The following is a 24610-nucleotide window of genomic DNA, read 5'->3' on the forward strand; positions in this document are numbered from 1 at the left end:
CTCCACCCTCTCTCTTATAGGACCACTCTTGCCTCTTGGACTTGGACTTCTGGATCTCCAGTCTCTGCTTTTTTTTTTTTTTTTTTTTTTTAAGCTAGATGGCCTGAAAAAACAAAACACAAAAACCTAACCATCCTAAACTTGTTGGATTCCATTTCTAAACCCACAGTGAACTCCCACCCCCAACTTCATAGCTGACAAACCCAGGAGGCCCCTATTTCCCTTTCCTTCTCTGTCTCTTTTTTTAATATTTTTAAGTCTGTTTACTTATTTATTTTTTAAAAATTTTTGTCCACTTATTTTGAGAGAGAGAGAGAGAGAGAGAGAGGGAATGAGCAGGGGAGGGGCAGAGGGAGAGAGAGAATCCCTAGCAGGATCCATGCACAGTGCCCAATGCAGGGCTCTATCTCACAGACCCTGAGATCATGACCAGAGCCGAAATCAAGAGTCAGATGCGTGCTTGGGGTGCCTGGGTGGCTCAACAGGTTAAGCATCTGACTTCAACTCAGGTCGACTTAGGCTCAGGTCATGATCTCACAGTTTGTGAGTTGGAGCCCCACATCCGGCTCTCTGCTGTCAGCACAGAGCCTGCTATGGCTCCTGTGCACCCGCCGCCCCCCACCCTATCCCTGCTGGTTCTCTAAATAAATAAATAAACTTAAAAATTTTTTTTAAAAGAGTTGGATGCTGAACTGACTGAGCCACCCAGGTGCCCCTATTTATTTATTTATTTATTTATTTATTTTGAGAAAGAGAGAGAGTGTGGGGGAAGGGCAGAGAGAGAGAGAGAGAGAGAGGGAATCCCAAGCCAGCTCCAAGGAAAGGAGAAATCGAGACCTGAGCTACAAGTGGGACACTTAACTGACGGAGCCCCTCCCTTTCCTTCCTCTTTAACAATCTTTATTTCACCTTCCCTCCCCCTTTCCTCTGAAAAACTGAAGTGGGTGAAGGGGGGAAGTGAGCAAAGGAGATGCAATTCAGGGGGACCCTTGGGAAGATGCTGGGCTCTGGTCTGGCCTTTCTTTCTTTCTTTCTTGCCACCCAGCAGGGCTAGAGGGAAGGGGTTACAGAGTCAGAACTGTTCTTGGGAGTGTGACTGAGCTGAATTCTGGAGATAATAAAGAACATCTTCCCCCACATCATGTGCCAGGCTGCTGAACAGAGTGCACGTCTCTGTCCCACAGACCTGTAGGGACCCAGAGGAGAAGGTGTTCTAGCATACCTGCATATCTGTAAATGGCATAGCCTCAGTTCTTTAGTCTTGGAACATGAAGTCTCAATGAACTTTTAAGAGACCCAAAGCTGTTCATTTTGCATATGGGGAAACTGAGGTCCAGAGAGGGGAAGGACTAACTCAAGGTCACTATATGGGGCCCAGCAGTGCCTAGAGCTCAGATGCCTAGTCCCTGTCCCAGCGTCTTGCCATGCCTTGCGTGTTCCTGGCGTGGGCTTCCCATCAGAGGCACAAAAGCCCGGATTCTTTCCTTTGAGGCTGGATCTAGACTTGTTTTCCAGAATCTCGAGACACATGTGCCACAGGAGCGTCTTAGCCTAGGGGAGACTCCGTTTCCATGTCGTTGGCGCCGCCTGGTGGTGGAGTCGTGGGGAATTCTCAACTGCCGCGGCTACAGTCCGGCTACAGTCTTGAGACCTGGACTGGAAATGATTCCCCAGGGCCGAAGTTTACATTAGATCTAGGCGGGAGTGGGGGTGAGTGATATTGGGAACTTCTGCTCGCCTTGCACAGGCTTTGGATCTTGCCTTCTCCCACCCCCGTCTTTCCGGACCCCTCCTTCAGGCCCCCTTTCCCGTGTACCCTTTACCCTTCACCATGCAGACAGATCTCCGGTTGAATAGCTCCCATATAGGCGGGCAAAGATTGAGAGTCTGAGTCTGGGGGACGGAGGGCAACGAATCCAGACTTTATTGTCGGGGAGAAGGAAAAGGGAAGACGTGGGTGGGGGGCCGGGGTTGCTACATTGTCAAGCAGAAAGAGTTGATGGGGACGGGAAGGCCAGTGGGGGCCCGTCCCTCTCCCGTGTCGGCTGCTAGAAGGGCTGACGATACGGAAACCACAGAGGGGTGGGGTGGGGGGAGGGAGGTCACGCCCCCGCCCGAGTTGTGCAGTGGAGGTGTCTGGTGGGAGGGACAGCCATGAGGTCTAGGAGCTGGGACGGGGAAGGCTACAGACTCAGCGAATCCTGCGGAAAGGGGAGGGGCGGGGGCGAGGCTTCTATTGCTTTTTGCTCACAGTTTTGCGGAAGGCGAGGCGGGGGTGGGCTCGGACTGGACACCCCTTGCCCCCCTCGGTACCCCTTGGGCGATGGGTGCTGGTGAAAAGAATGGAATCCAGACTGGGGAGGAAGAAGGTGAGGGAAGGGTCTGTAGGGGCATCTACTTGGTCCCACCCAAGTGCCAGAGATGCCCCCAAGTGCTGCCCCCTAAGATGGGCCCAGCTAGACCTGGGGCTGGGGCATGGTGCGGGGCGGGCACAGTGAGGCTGCAGGCGGTAAAACCAAAGTGCTTCTGAGGGACCCAGGATCCCGCCTGCTCCCCTCCCCCTGCGGAGGATGGGGGTGTTCACGGAAGCGCTTCAGTTTGGGGGCAGGGGCCGGAGTCCCAGAGTCCGCTTATTGCCAAGAAAAATCCATTTCTGCCCCCCGGACTCCGACCATGGCTTGTGAACCCCGTTTTGTGCTAGGTTTGGGGGGGAAGGGCTGAATGGACATGGCTTTTGGGAGGGGGGGTGTCTCCAAGGGGGCTCGGGGGTGAGACGGCCCCCCCTTTTCTAGGGGAGAGGGAAGGGCAGGGGGCGGGGTTCCCTGAGATCTGGGGTGTTCCCCCCCTTCTGAAGCCCCCCTCCCCCGCTACCCCTCCCCTTTCCTGGAACCCCGTACCTCGGGGTGGGGGGGAAGGAGAGAGAGAGATCATTCAGGGAGTGCCGGGAGTAGGGGCAGGCTTGGAGCCCGGAGGCCTGGGTCCCGGCTGGAGGTGGGGGGGGAGGTGTTGAATGGGAGGGGGTTCGGGGTTCAGGTCAGTAGGGGGAGAAGAGGATGGGTCCGTGCGCAGTTCGGATGGGCCCGGGTGCCGGGTGGAGCAGGGGGTGGGTGATCGGCGGTCCCTGGAGAAGAGGTGCGGCTGGGGCCGGGCGCAGGGACAGCGGGGAGCCTGCTGCCGCTGCCATCACCGCAGCCACCGCTAGGGGGCTGGGTAGCAGGCCTCCCGCCAGGGACTTGGGCAGCTCCTTGGAGAAAGTCAGAGTGCCCTGCAGCGGGGAGAGGGGCGGGGAAAGAGAGACCGAGGAGTCATTCTGCGGCCCGCAAACCCCACCCCTCCCCGTACCGGCCCGCGTCCCCTTCTCCTCCCAGCTCCGGTCCCCCAATTGCCGAATTCTCCAGCGCCCAGGCCTCACCGCCAGCTCCCCCGCGCCTCTAGGTTTCTTGTGACGGCTCAGCAGCGGGTTGGGCTTCCCGGCCACGCCGTCTCGGTGCCGCCGGCTGGAAATGTGCTGCGGGGTGGGGGTGGGGGTGGGGGTGGGGGTGGGTAGGGAGGGGCAGTGGGTAAGGGGCTGTGAGCCACCCGTAAAGGAGTAACCGACGAGCCGGTAGGCACACCCAAAACACCTGGCCCCGCCCCTTCTGTGGTCCCAAGGAAAGGACCTGAGAGAAGCGCCCTCACCCAAGCTCCCTGTTTGTGAGTAGAGCTCCCTAGAATTCCCAGGAAAGACCTTGGACCCACCTGTTTCAGTTGGACCTCCGAGTTGACCTTGACATTGCAGATCTCACAGTGGAAGGTTCGGTCCTGGGCAGGGGCCTCTGGTTCCCCAGGAGTGGGGGGCCCCAGACGAGGGTAAGCTTTGATGGGGCCCAGCCCACTTCTGGCCTCCAGAATTGTCTTGTGCTTAGTACCTGGGGCCCACAGAGGGCAGAAGGTAAGGGGTGGAGGAAGACTTCTCCAGGCCTCCTCGGCAGCAAATACCCACCTTCCCAATTAAAATAGGGGGAAGCATCAAGTGTGGGGGTTTTCCAATCCCCTTGGGACACCCCCAAACACAGGGTAGGTCAGGGGAGAGTCACAGGTCGAGGAGTTAAGCAGAGGGGGGACTGAAGAAGTAAGTGGGAGATGATTAGGGAGGGAGATAGGCTGGTAAGTCTTGGAGGGGCCCGGATGTTGGAAGCCAGGGGCATTAGAGGTGGGGAGCAGGAGTGGGCTGAGGATAGGGGAATAAGGGTCGGGGTGGGAGAGTCCTTACCTTTGTTATGAGCCTCAAGCTGGGACAGGGAGTTCACTGCCACCTTGCACAGGGCACAGTAGAGCAGCCGCTTGGCCTTTTCCTCCTCTTCCTTGCTGCCTCCAGGCAGGGAAGCTGGGGCTGGAGTGCCCCCTTCGCCCTTGGTTGTACCCTGACCAGTCTCCGGAATGCTGGGAGGGGATGGGGAGCCAGGCTGTTTCTCTGGGGATCCTGGGGCTGGACCCAGTCCATTCTCCATGGAGACTGTTGTGGGGGGAGAAACATAGGGGTCACCTCAGATGGTTTTTGGAGGAGATTCTTTATGTGGAGGAAACCCACCCCCATTTCCTGGAGGGCAAGGGCCCAGGAGTCCCCACCCTGTGACAACATGCATGCTCTCATGCCCTGGGCCCGAGCCAGATGTGGTCTAGCTGCTGCAGGCTGGGTGTGAGGCTCCAGTGCCTGGCCCATTCTCAAGAAGCTGGGAATGGTTGAGGGGTCCAGCCGCAGTGGCTTCCCCTTCAGGTTGAAGCTGGCAGCCAGCCTAGCCCTGGGGAGAGGCATGGAACAAGGATTCACCCCTCAGTGCCTGCCAGCCAGCCTGGGCTTCCTGCCTGGCCAGCCCCTTCCCAGAGTCCTGCCCAGTCCCCAGGGAGGCATGCCAGAGAGCTCTAGGAGGGGGCAGAGGCAGCGTGAGGAGAGGTCGAGAGAGACAGTCGCAGACACGGCAAAAGGGAAACAGAAACAGCAGAACTGGAGAGGGAACAGGGATGCAGTCTGCTCTATAATTCATGGCTTGATTAAAGATGCACAGGCCCCAGGCCTCAGCGCTGGGTTCTGGCCTCTGTACAGGGGAAACTCTAGCACTCCCATTCTTGCTCCAGCAGCCGATCCAGTTTCCGGGTTGTGAGACCGCAGGCAGTGGGGGTGGGGCACTGGCAGAAAGGGACCTCCTGACCCCTGCACGTGTCCCTTTGCTTGTCCATCCTGTGATCTTTCCCTTTATTTCTCTTACTCGTTTGACATCTTTGACCTCCATTCCGATCCAGATAGCACACCCACGTCTCAAACTGGACAGGGCTTCGTGGTTTACAAAAGTAGGGCAGGTATCATTATCTCCTTAGAGATATCCTGTCGGAACTAACTAAATGAGGTAATATGCATAAAGCACCCAGAACATGAAATGTTATCTACCACCACCACTATCAGCGTCATCCCCATTTTGCAGAGATGTTGCCAAGTTAAAAAAAGGTGACCAGGCTAAGAGCAGCCAGAGCACAATTAGAACTCAGCTCACCTGCCTGCCCTATCTGTGCATCCCTGAGGGATGTATGTGTGTGTGTGTGTGTGCGCGCGCGCGTTGACAGTGGGATCCTGGTTCCCAAGCTGCTGATGTGGATGCCTGGTTCTCATTCTACTTGGGGTGGGGCCGAAAGGACAGGCAAGGATAAGGAGGAAATGGGGATGTTCAGTCTTTCTGGAGTTGATCATGACTGATATCTGATGTGGCAATCCCAGCATGAGGGGGGCTCATATCCTCCTGTCTTGATATTCCTTCCTTCCAATTTCTTGGCTGGGAGTAGGACTGAAGATGGCCACCAGCCATGAGGGAGAAAGTCTCAGAGTTGCTTTTTGTAAACCTGGGAAAGACCTCCAAGATCTTAAGGTCTCACTCCCAGGACGCAGACTGGGCCAGAGAGGTCAAAAGATCAACCAAGATCATCCGGGGTGTTGCTTGAGTGTCCTGAGCTCTCAGTCTCCCCAAGGGGAAGCCCAGTGGGCAGGCCCTCAGATATCCTGATTCCCTCCCTGTCCCTCTCCCCAAGATGAAGAGGCCTCTCCCTAGATTTGATGGTTCCCTTTTTCTTGAGGAAGTTTGCCAGGTGGCCTCACCCTAGCCCCTCTCTGAGTCACTGGGCGGTGGGGAGGACAGACAGTGGGGACTCTGTTGAGAGGAGCTGGGGCGGGAGTACGGGTGACAGGATGGAAATTTTGTATCACTGTGTTTGGCTCCAGGACTCACCTTGGGTAGGGGTGGGGGGGTGGGGGTTGAGGAAGAGAGAGATGAGAGCAGAGAATTCTGGGAAGCGGGCAAAGAACAGAGACGAGAGCAGCTGAATAATGTCGGGGTATTCAGACACACCTGGACGGGGGGCTACGCCATCCCCATTTGGGGGGGTGCTGCCTGGGGGAGCTGGGTCTCCAGGTTCCCGGACGCCAGGCTCCCTGCCTCGGGTCTTGGCAGCCTCGATGCCTTTGACTCTTCGGGCGTGGCGATTACCCTTGTAGTGTGCCTCAGCCTGGCTCTTTAGGGATGAAAGAAAAAAAGGGAATCTGAGATCACCTTTCATCCGACCATGCTCCCCACAGAGTTCCTTCAGGTCCTCGGGGTGGTCTCAGGAGGCTGCAGTGAATCTCTTACTATACCAGTGGGATGTAAAGCCATGCCGAGGAGCCCTGGTTTTTCCTGGGGCTCAGACTAGCTTCTCAACCTTGAGTCGCTGGGAACCTGGATCCTCACCTAGCCCAGACTCCACCCTACCACCACACCCAGGGCCTGGCTGCTGACTCAGGCTTCTCACCTAGTTCTGGGTGAGGGAGGGTTACCCCAACCTATAATAGAATTCTAAATGGGAGGGGACCAGCAATCCAGCCAGCTAGCAGTCTCTTGGCCCCCTGGCCTTCTATGCGTGTGTCGTGTCTCCCGGCCTCTGGATCCAGGCTGCACTGCTTCTACACTCAGGCTAAGAGTCCCAAGAGCCCTGAGGCCTGGGCCCTACCCTGACTACTCCCCCCTGGTTCTCATTTTTCCTGAAGCCTCTGTGGACACCCTGGAGGACCCTGGCCCCAAGCCCAGCTCTGGAGATAGAGACAGCAGCAGAGACAGCTGTCAAAACAGAGCCACTTGGTGGGGGAGGGAAGTGGAGGGCTGCCTACTATTGGCCCCCTGCCCCTCTAGTCCTCCACCCTCCACCAGGGAGTGGAGCCAGGGTTGGGAGAGGGGATGCCTGGGGTTGAGGTAACCGAGAGGCCTAAAGCTGGGTTGGTCCTGGTTCCACCCCCACCCCCACGTGCACCTCCTGCCTAGAACATACAGTTCTGGTGCCACAAGGTCACCCAGACAGGGATAGAGTAGAAATAAAAAGTATGGATAGGTAGGGAAAGAAAATTGATACCCCAGGGGTGAGGCAGTGGTGTGCGGAGCCTGGCAGCATGGTGGGTGTGTGTGCGCGCGCGCGTGTGGACTGGGTAGAGAAACAGAACGTGCTTTATTTCCCCCTACTCAGCAGAATGAGGCTCTGCTGTTTTTCTCCAAAAGCTCTCAGAACCTGCACCCCACAAAGTCTCCTCTAGACCCACACAGAAGTCCCGAGGGAGCCTCACAAGGAGGACAGGACAGCTGGGAGGCGGGATACCTAGGTTCTGCGTTTTGGGTGGCTTCTCTCCATGGAAAGTCCCCCACGGGAAAGGACAGACAGAGGAGGAAGCCAGGTTAGAGTGAAGTGGGTGGACCAGGGGAGGAGTTTAGCAGAGGCCCCGGAGGGCACAGGCTCTGCAGGGGAGTCAATGACCTAACTCAGCCCAGTGCCCAAGGACCAGTGGGCCAGAGGCCACTCTTGCACCCAGACATGATGGCCACCTGTGTTCTAGGAAATTCTGAGCCAGGGATGCCTCAGTCCCCAAGGGAGGGAAGGGTCAACCTGAGAGGACTGGCCGACTTCACGTTGAAATTACAGCCACCGCTTGTCCCTCTCAAATGCCTTCCATCCGCCCCTGCCCCTCCTACAGTGTCCCCATTCCCTGCTCTTCCCGATATCCCCTTTATCTCTGCCCCCTGCCCGAGCTCCTCTGCCCTCTGCTCTCCCGAGATCTCCAGGCTACTGCTGCCCCACCCATTTGGAGCAGCAAGGCTTCTTACCTGCGAATTGAAGCGGATCTGACAGACATTACAGGAAATGATGGGCCGCTTGGTCTTGAGCAAGGGTCCCCCAAAAGTGTGGGAGAGCACAGCCTTCTGCACAGGGTCCATCTGCGGAGGCAGGCTGGGGTGAGCCAGGAACCCCAGCACAAGCTTATGTCCATCATCCCCCACATTGGATGCAGCTGGGTTGAACCAAAGGGCTCAGAGCCTCGTCCCTACCCCTCAGTTTGCCTGAGGGTTCTGAGCCTCAGTCCCCTGATCCCCTCCAAGCCCAATCCTCACCCTACTAGAAGGACCTTGAGAGGCCAACTGGCCCAGTGCCCCCATCTGACAGAATAGAAGTGGTTGGCCCAAGGTCACACGACCAGTTAATAGCAAAACTGGTACTCGAACTTGGGCTGCTGTCTCAGTTCATCATACCATGAAGATCCAACTCTGCCTTTTTGATGTACAGCTCGGCCAACCCACCAAAGGCCCACTGATGGGAAGTCCCAAAGCACCCTAAATCCTATGGCCTTCAGCTGAGGCCTCTGAACTCTTTGGACCCACTCCGGGGCAAGATGTCTACCAAGCCAAGCTTTTGGTCCCAGGGGACAGACATTCCCAGCTTCCCATCTCTGGGCCCCAGGTTGCCCTAACATACTCCCTAGATCTCTTTAAGGCAGCAGGTCTAAAGGGAGTAAAAGAACTCAGGAGAGAGTACATGGCTGTAGTGAATAATGGGGGTTGGGGAGGGGGGCAGGACCTAAGAAGCTGGGCTGGCCTGAGGCAGTGGAGAGATCTTCTGAACTCTTCCTCCCTTGATCACAGGGCTTCTGGGGCAGAGCTGTGGGGCTGGGCGTGATTAGGAACAGTCTTGCCCCCACCCTGGGTCAGCAGATGTCTTTGCAGTCTCCTGCCAAGAGTTCACATGAGGAAGGGAGAGGATGGGAGTTTCTCTCTGAGGCCTTCAGCTATCAAGGGATGAAGCCAGGGGCCTAGAGGCATGAAAACTGCCTCCCTGCACAGTCCTCCTCCCTTCTGGCCCCCTAGGCAGCCAGGGAGAGGCGAGACTGGAATGCACCCGAGGCTGAAGAGGATTGGGTGATGGCTGGGACCTCTCATAAAAACAGAACGAAATTAGAACTGAAGCCTGGTCTTCCCGGTGGAAGGATCAAGTGAAAAATAGTTTCTGGGACCCGAGGGGTCCTTAGCTCCTCAGCTGCGGCCCTCCCCTATGCTCAGGTCTTCATGGTTCCCAGTAAGACACTGGTGAGAGACAGGCATGTGAAGCAGGGAGAAGAAGGTGGCTGGAATCTGGAAAGTCCACAGATCCTGGCTCTCCCCAGTAGTCTCACTGGCTGGTTGGAAGGGGGCTTTAGCACCCCTGTGACATGGGCTGCCTCATTTGGTAGATGTAGAGGCGGGAGCCATGATCAAGTTCAGATGACTCGTCTGGCTGACAAGTGTCCATCTCTTGGCCTGCCCTTGGCTGGAAGCAGCCCCTTTCAGTAGCTCACTTTTCACCTCCTGGAAGCCCAGGTCCTATTCAAAGAAAAGCCAAACAGGGGAAGAAGGGGTGTGACTGCGGGTGTCTGGGCAGGCTGTGATCAATCTGTGCATGGGTGGAGTGTGAAGGAGTGTCATGTGCTGTGTGCACATCATTTATGTATCAACATTTCTGTGTCGGGGGCTTTGCCGATGCCATGAATGGTCAGGTTGTGCAATCTTCAGCTGTGTGTTTATCTGTGTGAATGTATGATGTGTTTGGCAGAAATAAAGACAGACCAAGTTGGAGACAGGCTTTAATCAGAAAGGGGAGACAGATGCCTGCTCTCAGCTCCCAGTCTCCAGGTGTCAGTCCTCCCTATGCAGACACCCCTCTCCCCCTGCCCCAGGGTTCTCCTCAGCCCCTGGACTTCCTCATATGCTGGGTGGGGAATGGAATTCAGCCCAAACAGAAACCCAATCTAGGCCAGGAAACCTAAGTCGATGACAGCACTAGGGAGAGAGGAGTGGGATGGAGAGGGGACAGCAGAGGCCAGGGTTCTGTCTCTGCCCCACCCATCACCCCAGCCTGCTTCCCACAGTGCCCTGAGGACGACCTGTGGGCTGACCATGCCTACATACATCCCAGGAGAATGGTCCCTGCCCCACCTGGGTCCCTCTTCCAGAGTGAAAGCCTTTTCTCTTGCATACACTCCTCCTCAGGTTTAAGTCCATAAACACCAACCAGGGGTTGGGGAGTGGTGAGAAAGAGGGTATCAACCCAGTGTGCCATGGGTCCTTCCCACCCTCTCCTCCAGGAACTGAGGAGACACCAGGCTGAAGGTGAGGGCTCCTGGGCCCAATCCCTGTGCAGGTGGAACGTGAGCCACTGAAGTGCCGCTCCAGGCCAAGGTCAAGAGGCCCTGGTGACCTAGATGAGGGCTCTCTGGGGAGGGGTGGAGGCCAACATCTCCCACAGCCCATCCCACTCCAGAGCCCCTACCCTAGGATTTTGGCCTAGACACTGCCTGGAAAGGGCCACAAAACATTCCTCTCCCACCTGCCCTCCAACAGCAGACATGAAGGGGAATCGCTCCCTAAAGCTGGGGCAAAATGAATCAGGAAGGGCAAGGGGGAGGGAAGGGAGGAAACCAGATCAGGAACAGGAGAGGGGGCCATGATTATATTTCCTTCCATTGCCCTTTATCTGATGGAAACCGCTGCCCCATGTTTGACCATCCCACTTCCCCATCCTCCCCCCCACCCCCAAATAAAGGTGAAAAGAGAAGGAGGGTGCAATCTCGGGGATGGGAAGACCAGAGGGACAGGAAGGATTGAAATAGGAAAGAGAGTGAGCTAGGGGGTGTCTAAAGAGCAGGTGGAAGCTGGTGGGGGAGGGATGCTGGGAAAAGGAAAGATGCCGGGATGGGATAAGAAGGATCTAAGCGGCGTGGTAATTTGAGGGTACATGTAAGACCTGATGGGAAGTCTGAAGATTTGGGGGACTCCAAGGATCTGAGAAGCAGAGGTGGGGGTATCCAGTATGGTGGCAGTAGTCTGGGGGTGCCAGCTGGGATCCAGAGATTGGCAGGGACCGCGCCAGTTATGGGGGATGGGCCAAATAACCCGAGGACCGGGCGAAAGGAGAGGTAGCCCGCCCGCCAGGGGCGGGCGGGGATAGGGTGGGGGGGGCGCTGCGGCAGCGGCGGGAGCCAGGGAGAGAGGAGGGGCCGGGTGGCTTACCCTGCGGGACCCCGGGGGCCGCGACTCCATGGCCCGGGGTGGCGGACCCGGGCGGGGCACCCGAGCCTGGCCGGGCCGGGCAGGCCGGGGACGCGGCGCTCGTTGCCCGGGTGGCTCGGGGCTGTGCGGCCGGGCCGGCCCGAGAAGGGGAGGCGGTGCCGGCCGGGACCGGAGCCCGCCCCGGAGGCGGGGCCGAGGGCGGGCCGCGGACGGGGGCGGGGCTAGGGAGCCTGAGCAGGAGGAAGGGGGGCTAGGGTGAAAAGAGGAGAGGAGAGGGTGTCCGTATCCGGATACTCGTTCCAGGGTGGTAGACCTTGTCCTGGTGAGGGGCTGCTCGGTCCGGCGATCGGGCATTGACCAGGTGACCTCGGCTTCCTCCACTGAGGATCCTTGCTGGGTCCCTTGTCCCCACCAATCCTAATGGACGGCTCTATTTCTCTAGCTCGGACATTTCTCCTTTCTTCCATCCCTTCCACCCTGGCCCTCGCTCCCTTGTTGACAACCCCTTTTCCGAGCCCCCAGACTCGTGTTCCCTCTGCACACGGCCCCTGTGCCCTTTTTACATGTCACTTCCCTTACTAGGGATGGGAAATCGAGCCCAGGTACCTAGGTGTCAGGCACTGCTCTCTCAGTGATTCCTCTGAAAGGTGGAGCTGGGAGGCGCCCAGAGCAGAAGCGACCTCATACTGGGGACAACGTCCCTAACCTCTTCTTCCTATCTCCTCCCCTCGCCCGCCACCTGCTGGACAGCTAGGTTCCCAAAGAGCTTATGTTTCGTGCACTTGCTGCCCTCTGGCGGTCAAGTAGGAGCAGCACTGGGGGCCCAGGGGCAGGAGGGCAGAGCCGCTCCCTCCCCCAGACACCTCCTCATCTTCTCCGAATAGGTCTTAGGATTCCCGCTCTATCATCCATCTCTGGTTCTCACCCTCTCCCATTCCGTCTAGGACAGAGAGATGAGTGAAGCAGCGGACTGAGTGTAGAGAGAGGCTGTCTTTGGGAGACAATGAGAGACGTCCAAGGGCAGAGGAAAGCATAATACAGGGAAGGGTCTAAGGGGTAGGAACTGCCCCAGTAGGAGAGAGATCTGGAGGTATTGTATTAGTCCAGAATCCATTAGCCATGAATAATACCACCACCACCACCACCACCACCTAATGTTGACTGAGCCCTTGGAATGTGCCAGCCTCTGTACTGAGCTCTTTGCATGGATTATCTAATTTAATCTTCACAACCACTATTCAGAATAAGTACTATTATTATCTTCATTTTATAGACGAGGGAACTGAGGTTTAGAGAGGTTAAATAATTTGCCCAAGGTCATAAGCTAGTAAGTGGCTGAACTGGGATTTGAATTTAAACCTGGGCAGCCTGACTCCAAAGCCATGTACTTAACTGCTGCACAGTACTGCCAAAGGTCTGTCTGCAGCTTTTCTGCAGTCCTCACTCCCCTGCAGAATTTGACACTATTGATGCAGCCCGCCACACTCTCTCCCTTGGCTTCTCCAACTCTACAGGCACCAGGCTGCGTCCCTACCCCCCTCCAGTGGCTCCCCCACATCCTTTGCTGGAGCCTCCTCCTATTCCTACTACCTAATTCTGCTTATTCCAAAAGGCTGAGTCTTGGCCTTTCTCTCTCTGGTCCTCTCTTAAATAAAAATAATAGCAATGACATAATAATAATCATAGCCGCCAGCACCAGACATCCACTTTGTGCTAGCTATTCTGATTATGTAATACGATTCTCCCAACAGCCTTGTGAGTCGGTCCTATTACTATCTGGTAAAATTCGGGTTTAGAGTAGTGAAGCCATTTGCCTAAGGTCACACAGCCAGTGCTCTCGGAATGTCAATTCAAATCCTGCCAGTCCGATGCCAGAGCTGGTGCTGCTCAACACCCTGCCGCACTCTCCGAGCTTATCAGGGCTCATGGCTTTAAATAGCTAGTCCTCACTAGAGGCAGTCGAGCCATGAACCCTGGGGGAGTGAGAAACCCTGAACTACCCATGCGAATTGCCTGGCTTTGTGACCTTGGGCAAGTCACTTAACCTCTCTAGGTCTGTGTTTCCTCATCTATAAAATGGGGGAAATGATGAGAGACCTAAGGGCAAGCGTCAATGAGGTGTGTAGATGGGGGAAGTATTCCCAGCACCTTCTGCTCCAGTCGAACTGAATCAATTGGACCCCCTCAAGTGCTCTTTTCTAGCTCTTATTCATGCTATTTGCTTCAGTCTGGAATGTTCTCTAAGGCCCCTTTTAAAATCCTACTAATAATTCTTCAAAGCCCAAATCCTATGTCACCTGCTCCGCGTTGAATCCCTTTTTCCTCTGTTCTCCTTTTCCTGCTCAGCTCTGGTTGGTCCCTTAGGCACCACCTCATTCAGCAAGTCTTTCCTGACACCCCTTTGGACTCCCATACAAGCTAAATGCCTCTGACGCAGCTCTTTTCACCCTACAGGGTAACTGTTAACTTGTTATCTTTCCTACTAAACATGAGCTCCCCAGGAGCACAGGCTGAGTCCTGTGTCCCTGACACCTGGTACAGTGCCCAGCACATAGTAGGTGCTCAAAAAATTTTTTCGTTCACTTGAACCATCATTGGTTTCTCTGTCACAATATTTATAACTCTGCCTCTGTTTTGCGTTCTAGATTGCTGCATACATTTCTATATTTCTCCCCTGAATAGAAGCTCCTTCCAGACTGGACCGTATCAGCAGTGCCCGGGGGGCTCAGTCGGTTAAGCATCGGATTCTTGGTTTCAGCTCAGCTCACGATCTCGCGGGTTCGTGAATTTGAGCCCCGCATCGGGCTCTCCAGCTGTGAGCACAGAGCCCACTTGGGATCCTCTATTCCCCTCTGTCTCTGCCCCTCCTCTGCTTGTGCTCTCTCTCTCTCTCTCTCAAAAGTAAACATTAAAAAAAAAAAAACCCAAAAACCCACAAACTCTTAAAATTGAACTGTATTGTGTTTACCCTCACGTCTCCATTTTATCTAAAACAGTGCCTTGCTTATAGTCAGTACTCCATTTTCTCATCTGTAAAATGGATTAAACAATAGCTACCCTATAGGGTTGCTATAAAGACTAAGATATGAAGGATACTTTGTAAACTCCAGAGTGTAGTGCAGATGTTGGTTTGGATTCTTTGGGAGGAGTTTGGAGGAAGCAGCTGTGGTATAAAGAGAACTCCATTTGGAGTCAGATGCTACGGGTTCAAATCATACCTTAGGCACATACTATGTCAACGTAGATAAGTTACTAATCCCTCCCGAGCGAAACAGGAATAACAACGTCTCCTTTGTTGGGTTGAGGTGAAGACGAAATGAGATCAGGTACAGAAATATCTATGGCAGTGCCTGCTGCATGGTTGATACTCAGTACACGTTTGCAGCTGAATATGGTTTGATGGTGGGTTATTTGCGTGGACTAAAGCCGACTTCCCCTGAACCTTTAGCTCTAGCCCACTTTCTAGGACCCAAATTCCAACTGCCTGCTGGACGTTTTTGGCTCAATGTCCCACTGGTTCACCAACTCGCCATGTCCTAAAGTGAGCTTCACAGCTTCACCCCAGACCAGCTTCTTCCTCTAAACCCCTGCCTCTGTCGAGGTGACTTCTCCCTCCTAGCCACAGACGTTTGAATCTTGGAGTCAGCCTTGACTCATCCTCTCTCTTCTCCCCTACCCCCAAATATCAGTTGGTCACCATGGCCTGGGAATATTTCCTTGGAAACAAACCCCTTGCCCTTCCCCCTTCCTATATACTCACACTGCCACTACCACTGGCCCGGTGTGGCCTTCCAGGCTGCCCTTCAGGCCCACCTTGGTGGGACAGCCTCCTCCAGCCTCTGCTCCCTTTCATCCAGCTGTCCCAATCACCTTCCTCAAACACTGCTCTGACAAAGTCATTTTGCTGCTTAACAATGGATAATGGCTCCCTATTTCATACTGTGTTAAATCTAGACAACTTTGCCAGGCCTCTAAGCCCTACCCCACTGATCCTCCCCACCCAACTGTGGGTTCCAGAGAGCTAGAATTTACAAACAGGCAGGCTTGTGACCCTGCTTATCCCTTCCTTCTGGATTCGGCACCTGTCACCCCTCCCACCTCCCTGCAGTCACTATCACCCATCTGGGTCTCATTGCTTCTCTAGATGGTGGACTCAGTGAGATGATTCATATAAAACATGTAGCACAGGGTCTGGCTCAGCAAATAGGAGCTATTATTGTTATTGTTGCTAATAGTATACCAGATAGCCAACAACGCTTGTAACTGACTAGAGACTAGAAGTCCGGGGAGATGGGGTCCTAAGGAAAGATAAGGAAGTAGATAGGAGAAGCAGGGAGGGGTGAGTCAGAGTGAAGGAAGGAGCTGGGGTCTCAGGAGGGTAGGGTGGGCAGGCAGGCTGCTACTCACAGTGTTGTAGTTGCCGAAGAGGCCCAGGGTGGGGGCTGGCTCCAGTGGGAAGGGCAGGATCTGCTTGAGGTCCAGTGGGGGCTGCATGATGGGGGGCTGCCGAAGCAGAGGGAGGGGCCCTGCCCGGCTCAGGCTGCCTGAAGGGCAGAGAAAACATTACGTGGGGCAGGAAGATTGAAGCTTGGGAGCCCCACCCAAACCTGTCTGTCCCACTCCCCGGCTGGGGCCCCCACACTCAGAAGTGTGACCCCCATGCGCACACACACTTCCCCTGCTTGCTAGCTCCGGAGCAATGGAGCACGGTGCCCTGTGGGCCCAGGGGAGAGTGCAGACCAGCCCTTCCCTTCTGGGTGGTTTTCACTTCCCCCTTCTCCAGCCTCCCTCCCCCAAGACCTTTAGGCATTTTACAAACCCAGGAAGAGGACAGACCTTCTCTGCTGGATCAGCAGGACTCAGGGAGCCCCCCCCCCCCCCCCCCCCCGGCTCTGGCCACTCCCTTCTTCTGGTTTTGTTTTTCCCCAAGGAATCCCAAAGGCGAGGTCTCACGCCAGGGGGGACAGGGTCAGGTGGGTGATTCCTCCCACTGCCCAGAGGGGAATGTTGAGGTCTCGATTTGGAAGAGGGCCGCTGAGTCTCTCGGGCTGCCCAAAGAACTGTGATCTGTCCTGGCTGTTCTTAGTTAATTGTTGACATCTCTGGGGGTAGGTGATGAGTGAGTGGCGTTTGCCCTGGGAGGTGGACTGCCTGGGCCCATTCTCAGAGCCCCTTCTCCCAACCTTCCTGTCTCCCCCCCAACCCCCCTTGTCTCCCTGAGAGTGTTCAGCTCCAGCACCGCGGGAGGAACCGCCACCCGGGCCTCTGGAAGGGGAATGCCTGGGTCTGACCCCAAGGGGAAATGAAAGTCCAGGCCAGCCACTCCACTACCCACCCTCCCCTGAAACTTTTTCTCCTCCCCTCAGAGCCATGGGAAGAACCTTGCCAGGCTCCAGTGGGAGGAGGCCAAAGGCCCTGAGGACCCCTCTGGGCTTCCGCTAGCCCAGCTCCCTTCTGTGACCTCGCTGTCCACCAGTCAGGGAATCCTGGCTGCCCTTCCCTGCTCTAACAACCCCCTGCCAGCAACAGGGGTTCCCAGGAACAAAGGCAAAGCCAGGAGGCTGCAAGTTTGGCCCCGTCCTCCCTTGACCTTACTGGGGCAGAGGCTACCCCAGGATCCTTCCCTGCTCCCTCCACAGAGACTGCCCCTTTGCATACCTTCAGTTTCTGGTGCCTGCTGCCCCCAGGCAGTGGCCTGGCCCCGGCCCCCCAGGGGCCTGGGCCTGACAGCGTCCCCTTCCCTTGGTTCTGCCCCCTGCCCCCTCCCTTGCCAGCCCCCTCCCCCCCAAGTCCAGTCAGTAGAATCAGCCAATCAGAGTCCTGGAAAAGTGGGGCAGAGGGGAGGGCGGGGGAGCAGGGATTAGGGAATCGGAGGCGAGAGGGAGGGGGTGGGGAGGGCTCAGGCACAGCTGGGGGCAGGGAGCTGGTCCAGAAAGGTCTGGAGGGGTCTGGCTCTTCTGCCAGGGTGGGTGGCCAGGGTCCCTGAGGTCAAGCTTGGGCTCTAGAGGGCTAAGGGTTTGAAGGAAAGGGCAGGATGCTTGGCTTTGGCTCTTGGGCAGCTGGAGGTCTGTACACCCTGTGTCCATTCCCTCCTCTGCCATCTCAGAGTTAAGATGGGGTAGGGGGAGAGCAGAGAGAGAGAGAGAGAGAAGAGACAGACAAAAGTGAGTGAGAGAGAATGGGGAAAAAATGACAGAAGCCGGAGTAAGTGATTGAGAAAAGGGACAGAGATACTGAGAGAGAAAAGAATAGTGAACAATGGAGAGATGGAAGGCAGTGAAATGAGAGAGAAAAAAAGAGACTGCAGAAAAGCTGGACACAGGGCTAGACCCCAGGGTGGAAAGACTGACAGAGAGCAGAGAGCAAGGAAGGGAGCGAGAAGAGAGGGACAGATGGTCTGAGGGGCAGTTTGACCACCTCCCCTTCCTGGTCTGTCCCCTCAGGGCTCCTCCCCCCATGCACAACACCCCCCCTCCACCCCAAGCCTGGCACACCAGACCAGGGCAGCCTTAACGAGCCCCGGGCAGCATCAGGAATGGTGAGAGAAACCTGAGCGCTCCCAGAGTCCCCGGCACCCAGCACCCACCCCTAGCAGCTGGTTTGGGGCTGGCACTTGCCCCGCCCCAGAGCAGCCCAGCTCCTTGACCCTTTTCCCAGCTCTAGATTCTCTTAAGCCCCCATTCCCTCAAGCCCCCATCTCAGAAGAGACAGATGAGTTCTGGAAAAGAGAATAGAAGAAAATACGTATTGTGGAGCCGCTATGTGCCAGGTAATGAGTTCTGAGTATTATCACATTTAATCTCTGAGGCAGCTATGATTCTATGGGGGTAGCTGATACTATTTTTCCTGCTTGACGTGCGTGGAAACTGAGGCTCAGAGGAGTTAAAAACTTTGGCTCATGTCACATAGCCTGTAAGTATCAGAGCTGGGAGCTAAATCAAGATCTGCTGCAAATTCTTTCACTGCTACATAACCCCCGAGGACTCTAGTGTCACTCAGAAGGGATGGAGGTCCCAGCACAGACTTCCATCTTGTTCAAGGAGAGGAAGGTCCCTGCATCTTCCTGGGGTTGGAGGAAAACAAACAGCAGTGATTCAGTGCCCTATGGCCAGCAACTCCTCTCCTCCAGGACAAGAACCCAGGAGGGAAAGGGGTGGGGGGGAAGGGGGAGGGAGGATGGAGTGAGGCAAGGAAGCAAGGTGGGTAACTGGACATTCGTGTGTCTCCCCATTTTTGGGTCTACTGAGCTATGAGACGAGGAGAGGGGCAGATGGCAGCTCACGGGCCGAGTGGGCAGAAGCAGAGCTCTCTCGTTTCAGATGAGCCCAAGCCTCAGTCCCCTCTCCCTTTTTCTGACAATACTAATAGTTGCCACTTGTTTTTTTAACGTTTATTTTTGAGAGACAGAGAGAGACAGAGCGTGAGCGGGGGAGGGGCAGAGAGAGAGGGAGACACAGAATTCGAAGCAGGTTCCAGGCTCTGAGCTGTCAGCACAGAGCCCACGAACCGCCAGATTATGACCTGAGCCAAAGTCGGACGCTTACCCGACTGAGCCACCCGGGCGCTCCATAATAGTTGCCACTTTTTGAAGGCTCTTTACGTGCCAGTCACTGGACACACACCGTCTCCCTGAGGTTGTCTCCACTGCTCAGAAGCTGGGGAACTAGCTCCTTCGGCAAACGAGAACAATAGTACTGCCTCAAGGAGTTGTTGAGAGGATTGAATCTATGTAAATTGCTGGCATGCCACAAAGGGAGCTAAATAAATGTTTGTTAAATGAATGAGTCCTCCTCTTATCAATGAGGACAATCAGCTTTGAGAGGGGGAATTACTTGACCAAGGTCACACAGCTAGTGAGGGATGCGAACCTGTCTGTCTGGCTCCAGAGACAGGGTTTTCAAGCACTACACTTTTGTAGGTAGACTAGGGATGGGGTATTGGAGGGAAAGGCAGGTACATAGTAAGGTCTGGGGAAGCAGGAAATCCAGGGCTTCTGACATCTGACTAGGTGAGGTCTTCAGGCAGGTTTGGGAGGGTAGGAGATCGAACTGGAGTGCGTGCATGTGTGTGTGTGTGTGTGTGTGTGTGTGTACACATGCATGCACGTGTTCTTGCATGGCACACAAGTCAGGCAGGGCAGGGAGGAGCTGGGGCCTGGCTGGGGCAGGCCACTCCAGAGGGAAGCTCATTAGAGTAATTACCTCCAGCAGATAGAGCCCCACCCAGCTCTGTGGGGGAATTGCCAAATGCTTTATTAAAGACAGTTCCCAATGCACTTTAGAGGGGATGAACTCTCAGACCCTTGGATGGATGTCCATCTGTCTCTTTCTAGGTCCTACCTAGCCCTAGGCCCTTTGATCCCGCTCACACCGAGCCACAACCAAGCCACATCCAACTCCTGCCATCCCACTGAAGTCTGGTCTTTTTCTTCCTCCCTTTCCCAGAAATTTTGGCCAGGTCAGAGTCTCAGCCCCTTGGCTGTCTTAGGTCAGGTCTGGGGCCTCGAGCCCTTGTAGTAAAGAAGGGGAGTGTCTGCCTTGAGCTAGCTCAGGGAGGGGTCCTGTCTGGTAAGAACAGGAGCCAGGAGAGGTGTTAGGGTAGGGCTGTGGGTTAGTGCTGGTCTTGGAGGTTGGGCCAGGATGAGAGTGAGACGAGATATATGGTTGGCGTTAGGGGTGCAAGTTGTATTAGGGCCCTAACCCCAGGTGGTGAAAAGCCTGGATCAGCACTGGGTTAAGATGGGGGAATTAGACTCTGGAGCCAAGGGAGGAACTGGATTGGAGACTGGACCGGGATCTCATCTCTAATCCATCTCTTTTTCTCTTCAGGCCTTTTGGCCTCTTCTCCCTCCCCAGCAGTGCCTGAAACTGGGGAATGAGGGAAGAGCCTTGAACTCCTGCGTCTTGGGTTCTTGACCAAATCCCATGTTTCTGTTCCTTTCTGCCTTGATTTCCCTCATCTGGACAGGAGGCAGGTTGAGGGCTGGAAAGGCTTTGAAGTCAAAGATTAAAGGAACAAGGGGATGATTATGAACAACTACTTAAAACATCATCCTTAATAACCCCAGGGTGGATGTAGGCGGGGGCGGGGCCTAAAGGGAGGAGGTGGCCAGGAAGGGAAGAGAGGGAAGATCCCTGGGAAATCTTCCCAACCTGACAGGACAGGGCCTTCTTCGATGCCCCCTCTCCCCATGGGACCCAGTTGGAGAGGACAGTAAGAAAGGCCCAGAACAAGGAAGGGAGCCCAGAACCACCATCTGCTTAAACCTGGGCCCACAGTCTAGATCTTAAGCAGGTAGGCCGGGCCCCACCTGCTGGTCAGGGCCACCACGTACATGGACTCAATGGGCCTCAGTATTTGGAAGCTGAAAGCCTACAATGGCATGGCCCGGAGTGGGGGGGTGGGGGGAGGGGGGTGGGCAAGGCCTGAGCCCTGGCTGGCAGTTTCCTCCCTCTCTCCTTTCCTCACAGAGGGCTAACATGCGTGTGGGCCAGCAGGCTTCCCGCCCCTCTGTAGGTGGGCACAAGGAGGGAGTTAACTACAGTGTCCTGTCTCACATCGGGCAGATGTGGTGGGGGTCCAGTTGGCAGACCCAGGCATTTTTCCTGTGGTGGGGTCTTGGTCAGGCTTGAGCAGGTCTTGGAGGTCGTCTTTAGAGCCCACTGGCCAGGGGAAGTGTGGCTCACACTGGTTTATTCCGGAAAAGCACGATGCTCCCTCTGGGGCCCGTGCCCAGGGTGGAGCCTGCGTCCAGGGTGGGGCCAACATGCAGGGATTGCACACGTTGGAAGAATGTGGGGCCTGTGCTTTGGGGACCTGAGTCCCAGATGTGATGGTGAGGGTCACTTTAGGCTGGGGATAGTCTTCATAGTTGGGTGGGGAGTCTCTTCTTTGCTGGAGATACTCATGGGAAGGAGGCAGGCACCAGTCATTCACGCCTCTGTTCCCTCATTCACTGAATAGGTATAGTGGAGTGTTAGGTGGAGCGGGCAGACGTAACATGGTGAAGGAGTGAGGAGGTACAGGAGGAGGAGAGAAAGAGAGAGAGGAAGGAGGGCAGAAGGGGAGAAAGACCACTAGTGGGAAGTCAACAGGGATCAGACGAAAGAAGGGAAGCCAAAGAGCAAACTGCAGAGGGACCCAGCAGAGGCCGGGCAAGCCCTCCATTGGGAGGCAGGGAGACCACAGGTGTCTGGGCCCGGTTGTGGGGGGGCATCTCCCACCATAAACAGGGCCCAGGAACCGGCCCAACCAGGGCAGAGGTCAGAGGTCAGAGGACACAGCAGGCCGGCCTACTATTGTGGAGGCAGGGGCCTGGAGCCCCTGGAGCTGAGGAGGAGTCCAGACGCACAGCTAGTCCCTCTCCTCCCCCACCCAGGGGCTCCCTCGCGATGTAGGTCATGAGGATGGGGTGGCTGTGGCTGAAGGGTTGTCAGAGTCCCGCGGGGGCTCCCCTCCCCCATCCTTACTCTCTCCATTGCCCCTTGTCTCCTGGCGCCCCTGGCCCAAGGCAGGGGTGGGGGTGGGGGAAGAAGGAAGAAGAAGGAAGCTGGGAAGGAAGGGCCCAGGCAGCCAGAGCAAGGAGAGAGCGGGGCAGGTCCCGGCGTGTTGGGGCAGGATGGCTGCGGAGACAGGATCCGAGCCGCAGGGGCCCTGGGAAGGACAGTTTCCCACCCCTGCTTCTACCCAGCCCCCTTATCTCCAGCCCTCAGGTTCCCACCTCCCACCACACACACCTCGAAGCTACACCCACCATCTTCTCCCCGCCCGCCCCCCACTTCCTCCTTTCCCTCTTATCCTGGGCCCAGAAGGATGTCGGAGTGTCTGAGCTAAGGGTGGGGGAGGGAGAGTGTGTGCGGGGACGGGTCAGAACCTTTCCCTCAACTCCACTAGGCCAGGACCAGCCCTCTCCCCCAGCCTCTCGTAGACCGTCATATAATATTCATGAGCCTCATGAATACGCAATATCCTCATTATGGGGCGGGGGTCTCACTCGGCTCTGCTCTCTCCTTCACCACTCCCTAAATTACCCGGGGAGACGGCAGCGTGGGGAAGAGGGGAAGAGGGGACCCCCAGATGTGGAGCCAGATGAAGGGGGAGGGGGAGCCGGTCGCTGACGGGCGGCCGCAGTCACCGCGGTGCCGGGAGGTTGGGGGGGTGACCTACTGAGAGGGACCCAGGAGCCCGGAGCCCAGAGCCGCAGAGCCCACTCACCGAGGATCATGCTGGGGACCCAGGCGCCCGGGGTTCCGCGTCGCTCTGTCCCGGGGGCCGTTCTGGCCGGGCTGGGGGTACAGGGGGAGGAGTCGGGGGAGGAGCGGAGGCCGGCCCAGGCGGAGCGGGGGCGGAGCCCGCAGCAGGTGAAGACGGGAGGAGGGGGAACCCGGGCACCCTGGGCTCCATGAGGGGGCGTCTTGACGGTTCCTCGCCCCTTCCTCTCCTACTGGCTGCCCCTGGGTCTCCTGGATTTACCGTGTCACTGCAGCCAGGGCCGGGGGAACAAGACATCTACAAGACGGTGTGAGGTGACGGAGGAAGCTGGGAACTAAGATGCCTGGGTTCCTGGGAAGGGCTGAGTCTGAGGGCAGGAAGTCTGGTCGTGGGCTGATATAGGGTGGGGGATGCCTCAGTCCTCTGGGGAGGGATGGAGCCTGGGATGGGTGTGACACCTGGGTCCTCTCCGGAGTGACAGGCTGGGCAGGGTCGGGGTGGGGGGAGTGCAGAGAATGTTAAGGTCCTTTGTTTCTTTGACTTTGGAGCAGGATGCCTGGGGGCTGGGTTTCAGGGGTGAAATGTGGGGCTGAAGATGGGTCCCAGGTTGATCTCTGGCTGGGGTTCAAATGCCTAGGTCCTCAGGGAAGGTCTGCATGAAGAGAGTTGCAATCAATGCACTCAAAGAGGTGGAAAAAGAAGCTTGCCACTGAGATGATTTATTAGGGCAATCAGAAGATGATAGAGGATCCAGAATTGAGGCTCAACCCTGTAGAGAGGACCTGAATTGGGGTGGGGATGGGAGCACCCATCAGGCATCAGGGTCTGAACCCAGGGCATTCACCAAGGTGAGTGTGGATTGTAGAGGACTAGTGTGTGTGGTGAGGTGGAGGGGAGGATAGGGACGAATGTATGGGCTAGGGAGTGTCGGGGGGGAGTACAGGACACTGGATGTATTTTAAGGACCAACAGGGGACTCGATTAGAGGTGGGCAACTGGGACCCCAGCATGAGGCTGGAGTCTGGGAGTCTGTGAAGTGTCTGGAGAAGATGCAGCTGCCACAGCCTGGACCTGTCTGTACCTGCCCCTAGAGGGAGGGCGGCAGGAGGACTTCCCAGAATGCCACACGGCCAGCTTCAGGCCAGCCCCCGCGCCAGAGGGAAAGGAGGTGTAACTGGGAAGTAGAACGCTTGGGATATAAGGAGGGTGGAGGCAGGGAGGAAGAGGTTGGTAGAAGGGTGTTGAGACTGGAGTCTTGGAACAGTCAGGGAAGGGGACTGGGGACTGGCATTCCTGAGTTCAGCAGGGAAGTTGGGACTAGATGGCTAATTAAGGTACAAGAACTTCAAATTCCTGATTCTGAGCTTCAGCAGTCTCTTGCCTTTACCCCACTGATCTGGTTTGACAGAAAGATGTTCCAGCTCAAGGGCAAGAGAATGCTGGGGATTCCAGTGCCTTGATCTTGTTCTGATCCAGAGGCCCAGAGATTTCAGGGGACGGTGGCCTTGCTGCCCAACTGTGGCCTTGGGGGAGAATGTAGGGTCTCTGAGCCAATCAGAGGAGGTCTTGTTACTCCAGCTCCAACCTGCCACCATGTTGTTCAACTCTAGAGTCACAAAGCCTGCTTCTCCCCAGGCCCTGTTATCTAGCCTCCCCCCACCCCACCCCTCACACCTTTCCTTTTCTCTTCCCACTCTTTCTCCTCCTTGGTGAACTCAGAAAAAAACAGAGTCAGCATAAGGTGTGGTTGATTGGTGATACAGACCCCTTTGCCCTCTGATTTGTCCACCATCCCACGCTGTCTCCAGGGACTCTGAGTTAGGGAGGTCACAGAAGAGACCTCTCAGAAGAGGGGTTGCTTAGCTTACCAAGGTGAGGCAGCTGGCTGGAGGGCGGGGTGACCTTGCAGGCAGCTGGGGGTGGGGGCAGTGTGTGGGGTGAATTCATTATTGATGAGCCCTGCACCCCGGGCTACTAATGAGCCCAGGCTGGTTGCTCTAATTGATGTCAAGAAACTTGAGACCCCCAGATCAGCT

At 56.1% G+C, this 24610-nt stretch overlaps 1 protein-coding gene across 6 annotated transcripts; it reads right to left on the bottom strand.

Moving 5' to 3' along the window:
• Positions 1-1892: 1892 nt before the first annotated feature.
• On the bottom strand, positions 1893-22831 carry ZNF385A (zinc finger protein 385A). 6 transcript variants are annotated; one of them, XM_030322815.1, is made up of 8 exons: positions 22578-22831; positions 15771-15903; positions 8151-8261; positions 6375-6537; positions 4253-4495; positions 3739-3908; positions 3413-3508; positions 1893-3265 (listed from the first exon to the last, which is right to left on the bottom strand). In XM_030322815.1, exons 2-8 carry the CDS (start codon positions 15855-15857, stop codon positions 3035-3037), a joined length of 1101 nt encoding a protein of 366 aa, XP_030178675.1. In that variant the 5' UTR covers positions 15858-15903; positions 22578-22831; the 3' UTR covers positions 1893-3034. The 6 variants fall into 6 exon arrangements, with proteins under 6 accessions (XP_030178675.1, XP_030178671.1, XP_030178676.1 ...); XM_030322811.1 differs by having other exon boundaries at positions 15771-15907; positions 22578-22671; XM_030322816.1 differs by lacking the exon at positions 22578-22831 and adding an exon at positions 17022-17044 and having other exon boundaries at positions 15771-15907.
• Between the last annotated feature and the right edge of the window lie 1779 nt (positions 22832-24610).

The sequence above is a fragment of the Lynx canadensis genome, chromosome B4 (genome assembly GCF_007474595.2).
Source record: "Lynx canadensis isolate LIC74 chromosome B4, mLynCan4.pri.v2, whole genome shotgun sequence".
In the NCBI taxonomy this organism is placed as follows: Eukaryota; Metazoa; Chordata; class Mammalia; order Carnivora; family Felidae; genus Lynx; species Lynx canadensis.

Bases quoted from the DNA above. Each gene is read 5' to 3' on its own strand.
- ZNF385A (XM_030322811.1), bottom strand. The intron at 3,909-4,252 runs GTAAGGACTCTC...TGTGGGCCCCAG, and splicing joins GCTTGAGGCTCATAACAAAG to GTACTAAGCACAAGACAATT. The intron at 3,266-3,412 runs GTGAGGCCTGGG...TCCCCGCTGCAG, and splicing joins GAGGCGCGGGGGAGCTGGCG to GGCACTCTGACTTTCTCCAA.